Raw genomic sequence first — 9,183 nt, 5'->3', positions numbered from 1 at the left:
CATAAGGCAGCATAGAAAGTATTTACTTGCCTTTAGGTTTTATTCAAATGTTAGTCTTTTCAGTTGTTTCCCCACTTTTTTCCTGTTTCACAATCAAACACCAGTTTGTGAGAAGATTATCTTCTTTTTTTAACAGGCAGATAAAGTTTTGCATTGGCTAATTTGTCAATTGTTTGTTACAAATGTTCATATTTTAATATTAAAAAATGTTTTTGCCCAAAACATATGTGTACTATATGTCAGTAAAAATACTATGCAAATATTGATGTCCTTGAATGCTGAGTAAACACTGACAAAGCACTGATTGTATCTCTTGTCCTTTAGCAACGCAGTATCTGAAAACTTTGCACAGTAGTGGTTAAAATCTCATTCTAATAAGAGTTAAAAGCGCATTCGGTTATTAGGTTTACAGGGTTATTGAATTATGGTTAATAGAATTGTTTTTAACATTATCTGCCAATTACATCTGCCACCCTTCTCCAAATCTGTGCCCCTACCTGGCCCCCCCAACAAAAATTTTCTAGACACGCCACTGCTGGGCGGCAGGAGTGTTTAGGGTGGAGGATGTAGTTGCAGGTGGAGGTGGTGCAGGACAAGCAGAGCAGCAGGTTTGTGAGTGTTTTTGACGTCAATTAAAAATATAAATAAGGGCTGACGAGGCTGCTGTGTGAGGTAGAGACAGGTATAATGGTGTGTATAAAGATTGGGTCCCGCTGTATTGGTCAGGCTGCGCTACAGCATCTATTCACAGGCGCGATCCCACTACTGAGCAGCACGGGGGCTTTGACCTGCTCCGTCTCCGACCTGGGCCGGTGCACCCCTCTTTAGACGACCTGGTGGTCCCGGGCTCCCCCAGGATCACCATATCGATGCCGAACTTAGCGCGGACACCCGATCGACACAGCCTGCTGCAGCTCAGAGCTCCTGAGCTCAAACGATCCTCCAACCTCAGCCTCCCAGTAGCTTGGATGACAGGCACGCGCCACCGCACCCGGCGAGAAGCAGCTACGTTCACAGGAAGTTTTACTTTCATTCATGTGAGCTCATCAGGTTAGTGGCCATCATCAGCCAAGATGAAATGCTGTAAAAGTAAAAAACCTAATCATTTCAAAATGAGGAAGTCAGCACAGTAATAACAGGTTGTTGTTTTATGTTGGCCTTTTCTTTTTTTTTGACAAAGCAAAAACATGACATAGCCTTTTTACAGTTTTTCTCAGTCGCTTTGGTGCGTTCCTCAGAACACCATTAACATTTGCACAGCAGTTAGTGCATTTCCCAAAACAATTAGTGCAAACTGCAAAACCTAGTGGATAGCCTGCAAAAGCACGTCACATGCACAGAATTGATTATCCATACCTCAAAAGCAAGTATCCATGTCAATGAAACTGTCAGTGCCATCAAGATGAAAAGTCTTGACACCATCTTTATGAACAAGATAGTCAAATGGCATTGTCATGTTTCCACTATGACAGTTTATAATTTCAGTGTTTCCCATTGCAAAAACAATTGGTGACACCTGAAAATGCTGACGACAGCACTATGGCCTACCTGTACAGCCATCTGAAATGTGCAGTAAAGTCACTGTAGATGTTATGGGAGTCTTGGGAGTAACTGAGACACTGAATACGTACGTTTCACATTTCCATTGTGTAGAAGTGTTTGTAATCCTACAGAATTGTGCAAAAGAAAAATATGCTACAGTCACTTGTTCACTGTAGAATACATGTAAACATAAAATCACCAATTTGGTAGAGCCTCCTCATGAGTGACAGCTGTAATTCACCTGAGATCAATTGTTCAATTTCGGAGACATTTCCAGGAAAAATGATACAGAAAGGTATAGGATTTGCTTGACAGATGGCCAATATTTGGCATGTGATAACTAGTTCAACAATTTTGTGTGTGATGACTTAAGCAATGGATGTATGACTATTAGTTTTATTGGGAATGACTATTCAGCATCCATAGGTATGATTACTTTTGACTGACATGACATAAGCAAATGGAAATGTCAGAAAGCAGCAGGGAAATGTATGGAAGCAACTGATTCATGTCCAAAATCATTTGCAGTTTGTTCAGAGAGAGGAGAAATTGCTACTATGATGTGCACAAATGACTGAGTGTTGTGGAGGTTGAACTAATAGTTATGAGAATTTCAATTCTGATCTGAGAAACGCACCAAAGCGACTGAGAAAAACTGTAATAAGCCGAAGGACAGCGTATGTGTACGTGTGTGTTTGTATATTATTGTTTTGTGTGTACACTGTCAGAAATACAATAAAAATGTTGAAGAATTTTTACTCAGTGTTTACAATTTTTGCAAGTATCTGATTGAATTGATGACAGCCTGTCATATTTTCATGCCATGACATGGGATGGGACCAGTCCTTATTTTAGGCTAATTGGAGTCAATAAGAAAGATTGTTTCAACTTGCTGAAAGTTTTGACTTCACAAAATCAGGTTTTTAGCACATCAGTGTCAATGTGAGCACATTCAAAGATGCACACATTTAGTTGTGCACCAGTAATCAGCTTCCTGTAGTGAATTTTATTAGAGTTATGTAGAATGTTTTTACAGTGTACATCATTATAAAATCCACTACAGTTCAGGGATGAACGGTGCACTGTGATAAGCAAGTTGTGAGAAACCTCGTGGTTTAACCAAATTTCAAGTGTATGTTGTGACAATATCAAGAAGAGCAAAGGGAGAGGTCAAGGTTTGCTGCTTGATTTTATATTTATATAGCGCCAAATCCTTTGGCGCTATATAAATTACATATTGTATTGTAAGGTAGTACACTCATTTGTCGAAACTTTAAACTAATGTGCCAGCCTTTAAAATGACTGTATATCAGTAACAACACATGAAAAAACAGTTTTAATTACCTGACAAAGACAGCTTCACATTTGGCATAATGCTAAGAAGCTTTTTCCAGCATGTTAGCATGAAGCTGAGAGCTGAGACTGAGTGATGTGACAGTTTGACAGGATGCAGGGTAGGTGTTGATGGTTGAATATGGTGGTGGTAGACAGGAGGTAGTGTTGGGAGGTATGTGACTTTGTGATGTGAACATGATGTGTTTGTAAAGCGACATGAAAAAAGGTATGAAAGCAAATATAGTTTGTAAATATTTATGCAGCTCTCTTCTTCTAACTAACAATAAAAGACCTTTCCTTTAAAAGCACTGTGGAGATCAATCACAACACTGTCTCAAAGATCCTTTGAAAGCAGATGAATATGTTTTTTCAGCTTTATATTCTTCTTCAAAAAAATCCAGTGATCTCTCGCCCTCAAAGAGTGATTTCTGAATAAATGAGTAAAGATGCATGATGTATGCAAATGCTGCTAGACTGGAGACATGAGGTCACAAGAAGGTTTGATTAGTATGGAGAAAAAAAAAGATATGAAATTAAATGCTATGGCCTTCACAGCCATTCAGAGGATTCCTCTGCTAATTGGAGTTTAAAAATAGAGGACATTATGGCCATCATGTCATGATAGCATCCCTACCACCTGAAACAGATTACATTTCTTTTAAAAATATAGAGCCTCAGAAATTACATGTTTTTTTTGACTCTGTAATTATTTTTCTTAGCAGCTAATAGCAGGGTTGCAGTCTATCCCAACTGGCACTGAGACGTACCCCGAATAGGTACAATTACAGATTATAAGTGATTAGTGTGATTAGACTTCAACATATGTGCCTATGAGTGCCTATGATTGAACTTGCAACTCTACCATCTGGATGGATGGATGGATGGATGGATAGATGGATAGATAGATAGATAGATAGATAGATAGATACAAACAACTTGCATGGGTGAGTGAATAATTTTGACAGTAAAGTGTAGTTGCCATCATACTCACCTTCTGTAACAGGTGTAACACCCACATTACACTTACAACTGTGTCATGACAGTCCTATAATAATACAATACAATGATTGGCAGCAATGGGAAAGAAAATCTCTCTTTTAACAGGAAAGTGTAAGGTAATGTGAAAAATTATAGGCCTAAGTTTCCAAACAAAAGCTTGGTTTTGGCTATGAAACGTTAATGTGTAGCTTGTATTTTTGATTTTTGAGTGACCAATGAAATCTGACTTTATAACGTCATAAGTGGGCAATCACACCTGAAGAATGAAGACTGTGAAGTTTTTATAACATGAAAAATAAATCATCGTTCTTTGTGGAGTTCATTCCAGAAATAAATTGCTGGTTCATGCTACACTGATGTAAGTGGATAAAATGCTGCGGTTGAATGGGCTGACATTTTCTTCAGAAAAATACAGCATGACATGATCTTCATTAGCAACAGGAAGGCTTTTAGTATCAGATCAATGCTGGACTTGCCTTCCATTTAAAAAGCTTTATATCTAACCGCATAAAAATCACAGAACAGTGGATAGATGGATTGTTATTAAGTGCTGCCAGTAGTGTCCATTTCCTTTGATTTCTTTCTAATGTGACTGTCATGAAAATCTCATGAGAGGCTTTGAGTGCCCACATCAGTCCATCAGTAACAATCATTGTGTATCACTCGCTACGGGCTTATGTATTTAGTGATCTCGGGCAGCTCAATGATAAGGGATTTAATTTGTTCCATTCATCATGTCTCATGTAAAAAATATTACCAAAAAGCTCCATAGAAGAGGTGGGTCAGTCTAACAGACAGTTGCCCTCTTTGATCATAACAGCGTCAGGTTTCAGCCTTTCAAGGGGGTCGCGCAGAGCAACTGGATAAGTCACTGTGCGGTGATGCAGTTTGTTTTTCCAACATGTCTAGGAGCTGGGAGGACCTTTGACCTCCAGCCATCGGCAGTGAGTTCTTCTGTTCTTCTCTATTGTCTTTCTGAATTATTTATACGACGACACTGACGCGTCAGCAGATTCATCAAGCGCACCATTGGCTGTGTCTCATTGTTTAGCCTGAGGAAAGACTTACTCGACCCCAAACGCCTCACTCTCTGTTAACCTAGGTCTCTTAATTTGATATAGCACAGACAAATGACACATAACGCACTAAATATTGCTGAGCTAGATCCAATCAAAAAACAACTTTGAATTTCAGTATTTAAAAAAAGTAAATAAAGAGCTTCTTTTGTTGCTAAATACAAAGACGTAGATGGTATCTTGCATATGATGTCAAGCTAAAATAAAAGCCAGTCATTCATGCCCCGTCCTCTTGACCTTCACTTCACATCACAGAAAAAGCATTTCAGACATAGTGTGCATTTCATGCATTAGTGCACCAGCGCAAAGTGGGGTTATATGTGTCTTGATGTGCACATCTGTGTGAGTGTGTGTCTTGCACAGTGAGAAAAGACATGGCTGACAAAATGTGCATTAGCTGGAAAATTGAGTCCCTTGTACTTTGCAAGTGCTGGTACAGTCACCTCAACATTTTCATGCCTTATTACAGAAAACCTGCTCAGAGCACCGAGCGCAGAAACACATGGCTGACATTTTCTTTGATGTAAACCGACAAAGAATAAACAACGAATGGCCCGAATCTCCTTATAAGAGAGCGAGGCATCAAAACCATCATAGCCAACCATACATTACAGAGCATCACAAGTGGTATATACAACCCTGAAATTAGACACAGTTTCTAAAGGTTACCTGCTGAAATCTCGAAAAGGTTAAACAAACAGCACAAAGTAAAAATTCGATGAAAAGAGACACTTTCCATACTGATAAAAATACCATTCTTGACTATTCAAAAGTGCCGTCTACCACAGTCGAATTTGATTCCTGGTAACTGCTGTCACATTTAATATCAGACGTCTGAGACGGGTCTCGCTCTCATGGCATTTGAAAGTTAAACGTTTGTTTTACAGCTGATTTGAAATTAAAGTGTTGGGATTAAAGCAGAAACGAGCTAAGGCCAGTAAGTGGTGTGACTTTCAGAAACAGTTTAAACAGTTTGAAATTACTAGAAGGTTTCATTAAGGAATCAGCAGAATTTAGAATTATTTCTAATGCAGGATTTTCAGGTGACTCAGGAGGTTTTACTCTCGGTGAGATGTGCTAGCACAAAGCACGCACTCTGTTCAGTGTTTCAGTCTGGTTTAATAATGAAGCAAAACAACAAACATATAGTAATCCCCATAGCCATGTTGTGTTCCTTAATTCCTAGAAATTGGCTCTTTTTTGTTGTTGTTGTTTTTTTTTTTTTTTATCTCAGATGTTCTGTTTTTAGCATTTCTTTCTCAGATTTGATGGCACCTGCTGATTGAATAAATACTTGTTTTCTCAACACTTAATGTTCCTGTGTCCACATACCCTCTGGCTACCTGCAGCATGGGAACACTCAGAGACTGAACAAGACATAGGCACCAATACACTTACGAAAAGAAAAAAAAAAGCCCACGCTGTTTCTTCTGCAGGTAAGTGACAACCTGCTGCTTACACAGCTTTTACACAACAGCGTTTACACAACCTGGATCACAGGGAAACATATTGATTTTAATAAATGTAAAAATTACCTAAGTACTCACACTCCTAACAATTTTGACAGAAATGGCTGAGCCGATGAGTCACAATTATTTAGTGACTTTGTGTTTTTTCTAAAATGCTGAACTAAAATGAGCTGCATGAACATTTCTGAGGCCACTGCTGCTAACACTAAAGTGAATCAAACTCCCTGCAGAAGCACACTGTATTTGACAGCCTATTTCACCGTGTGTGGCTGCTTTTGAGCAGAATGAAGTGCTGAATTAATGTTTTATGAGCGTGTCTTCGTGACCCTCCTCTCCCCCTGCCTGTAATGTAAAAGGGGATGCAGCTTCCCATACATTATCTATACAGAGTCTTCAGCTCTGGTCTCCTGCTTCTCCTGATTGTTGAAAGAAAACAAGGCTGCCGCCATCATGAAAACACTCATGAGCAGGTGTAAAATAGGAGGTCAGTTTTTTCCTCTTATTTATGATGTTTGTGTTGTCAGTTTTATATGAGAAGACTAAATATATAAAACTGTTACTACTGCTAAAACATTAATAGTATTATTTTTGTTTGTTTACTTTAAGCACATAAGTACATGCAATATTAATTAAATGACTCACATCCCAGCCATTGCCGACTTTTTTGTCACAATGAAAGAACCAAGCTCAGCTTTTTATTTTTACTGCCATCACTACTTAGAAATGGCTGTCTGTTAGCATGGTTATGTTTTTTATATATCAGTATGATATATGACCCTGATGGGTCATAGGGTACCAGGAGTACAGTGGCTACATTGGTAGTCCTGAAGTAAGCTTGCATAAGCCCTGATGAAGGCCATCAGAGTTGGCCTTCCTGAGGTGGAATCTCATGGAACACTCATGGGGTGGAATTCTGGTAGTTCTTATGACATCACTGCTATTGCACAGTTACAGTGCAGGTTTAAATGTTACAACTGAAACATATTTTTGACTCCAGCAACAAGCAGATACACACACAGCTGAACTAGGACATTTTCATAGAGCAGTTTCTTTGAAAAAGAGGTGAGTTTTGGGGGAACTGCTTTATAAGTGAAACTTACTTTTGACGCTGTAACTTTGATAGCTGATGGTAGATATTTACAGTGAGATTTTTGAGCATGCCCAACAGTACAGATGGGAAATGTACTGCTTAACTTGAATAACTTATGTCTTTGTGGGATCTTTAAAGCTCAGATGACGGAACAAGGAGATGGGGCCCATGCTCAGCCTAATGAGGGTAAGAACTTGATCTGTTATTGTACAAAAGAAACATAATGCAGTGTTGAAGTTTCTTTTGATTAGCTGTGACTTTGCTAACTGAACTTTCATGTAGAGCAACCACTCTTGGCTGAAGATGGTAACTGGGGAGATATGGACAACTTCTTTGAAAATGGTGTGGAATATGTTATAATGTTTGCACCACGTATCTTTGAAGTTGCGAGACTTTGGGAGCCAGAGCAGCTTAACAACAACAATGGTGATCACATCAATCAGAATAATTTCTTCAACATTCATTTTGAAATTGATGACAACAACTCTGATGATGGAAATGATGGCAATAATGCTGGCAATAATGCTGATGATGAAAATGACCACAATAACAGAGATACTGAAAATGACCACAATTATTGCAATTATAATTTTGCCGATGATGATCAAAATGCTGACAGCAGCAACGATGAAGAAGAACGCAATGAAGCTCATCAAGATGAAAATGACCTTGCTGCTGCTGAGGTTGACTATGAAGTCAACCCGGATGAAGGAGAAGCAGCGGAGGATCTGCTTCCTGGAGGATTTGGGAGACAGTTTAGAGAGGAAGACAGTGATGATGAGAAAAGTCATGCCAGCGAACAGTTCCACTGGTGGGATGAATTTGCTGACAGCGCCTCTGAAGAACAAGACTCCCTACTTGAAGGCAATAAAGAAAGCGATGAGGGTGATGAAGACGAGAGGTGAATCCAAAAGTGACATGCCAACCGTCACTCAGAGTGACTGAATGGAACCTCTTTAATAAAAATGCATCTTCTACTCAGTTGTCCTTTGATTAAATACGAGCACTGCAACACACTTGTTTTTAAAAAGATATAAAACTGCTTTTGTAAAACCAAATTACTCTTGCAGAATAGACGTACCAAGGTATGGCAGTATTCTGATTCTGATATTTAAACACAATCAATGTGCCATCCTACCAAAACAACTTAACACATAAACTTTAAAAGTGTAACAAGATGCTGAAAAATAGTGCTAAAACATCAGTCCTCAACCACAACATTTACTGTAATCCAGATGCTGATATTTTTTTAGATGTGACATTGACAGGATAGGTTAGAGTGTGATGCAGAGTCCACAGACTACTAAATGTTTAACATGTACAAGGGAAACCAGCAACATGACGAGATACTATGAACATCTCAGGAGCAAAAGGTAAACGGACTGGTACTTATGCAGCACTTTACTACTCTATTTGAGCACTCAAAGCCCTTTTTTTTTTACTACATTCACACTAAAAGGGCCAACTCTGTATGTAGTAACATGCCCAAGGATACTTTGATTACAGGACTCAAGGGGTCAAACCAGCAATCTTCCAAATGTTGGATGACCTCTTCTACTTCCTGATCCACAGTAACTGGGCGGTTACTGGTTATTTTAGTGGCGGTAGAGAGGATGGCAAGACATGACAAGAGGTAACAAGGAAAGCAGAGACAGTATGGGAACTAAACACA

At 39.0% G+C, this 9,183-nt stretch overlaps 1 protein-coding gene and 1 non-coding gene across 4 annotated transcripts; one reads left to right on the top strand and one right to left on the bottom strand.

Annotated features, from left to right (window-relative positions):
* Positions 1-697: 697 nt before the first annotated feature.
* Positions 698-996, bottom strand: LOC146557793 (signal recognition particle RNA). The gene has a single exon (XR_014888805.1).
* Positions 997-7,379: 6,383 nt separating this feature from the next.
* On the top strand, positions 7,380-8,481 carry LOC146557792 (uncharacterized). Of its 3 annotated transcripts, none has more exons than XM_085247277.1 (3): positions 7,380-7,483; positions 7,650-7,697; positions 7,794-8,481. In XM_085247277.1, exons 2-3 carry the CDS (start codon positions 7,655-7,657, stop codon positions 8,414-8,416), a joined length of 666 nt encoding a protein of 221 aa, XP_085103403.1. In that variant the 5' UTR covers positions 7,380-7,483; positions 7,650-7,654; the 3' UTR covers positions 8,417-8,481. The 3 variants fall into 3 exon arrangements, with proteins under 3 accessions (XP_085103403.1, XP_085103404.1, XP_085103402.1); XM_085247278.1 differs by having other exon boundaries at positions 7,414-7,483; positions 7,655-7,697; XM_085247276.1 differs by lacking the exon at positions 7,380-7,483 and having other exon boundaries at positions 7,490-7,697.
* The last annotated feature ends 702 nt before the right edge of the window (positions 8,482-9,183 follow it).

The sequence above is a fragment of the Mchenga conophoros genome, linkage group LG15, assembly GCF_057382185.1.
Source record: "Mchenga conophoros isolate Kocher_MC1m ecotype Shallow Benthic linkage group LG15, M_conophoros_male_GT1.1, whole genome shotgun sequence".
Lineage (NCBI taxonomy): Eukaryota > Metazoa > Chordata > Actinopteri > Cichliformes > Cichlidae > Mchenga > Mchenga conophoros.
The sequence above is the reverse complement of the archived record's forward strand: the minus strand, read 5'-3'. Positions and strand labels throughout refer to the sequence as shown.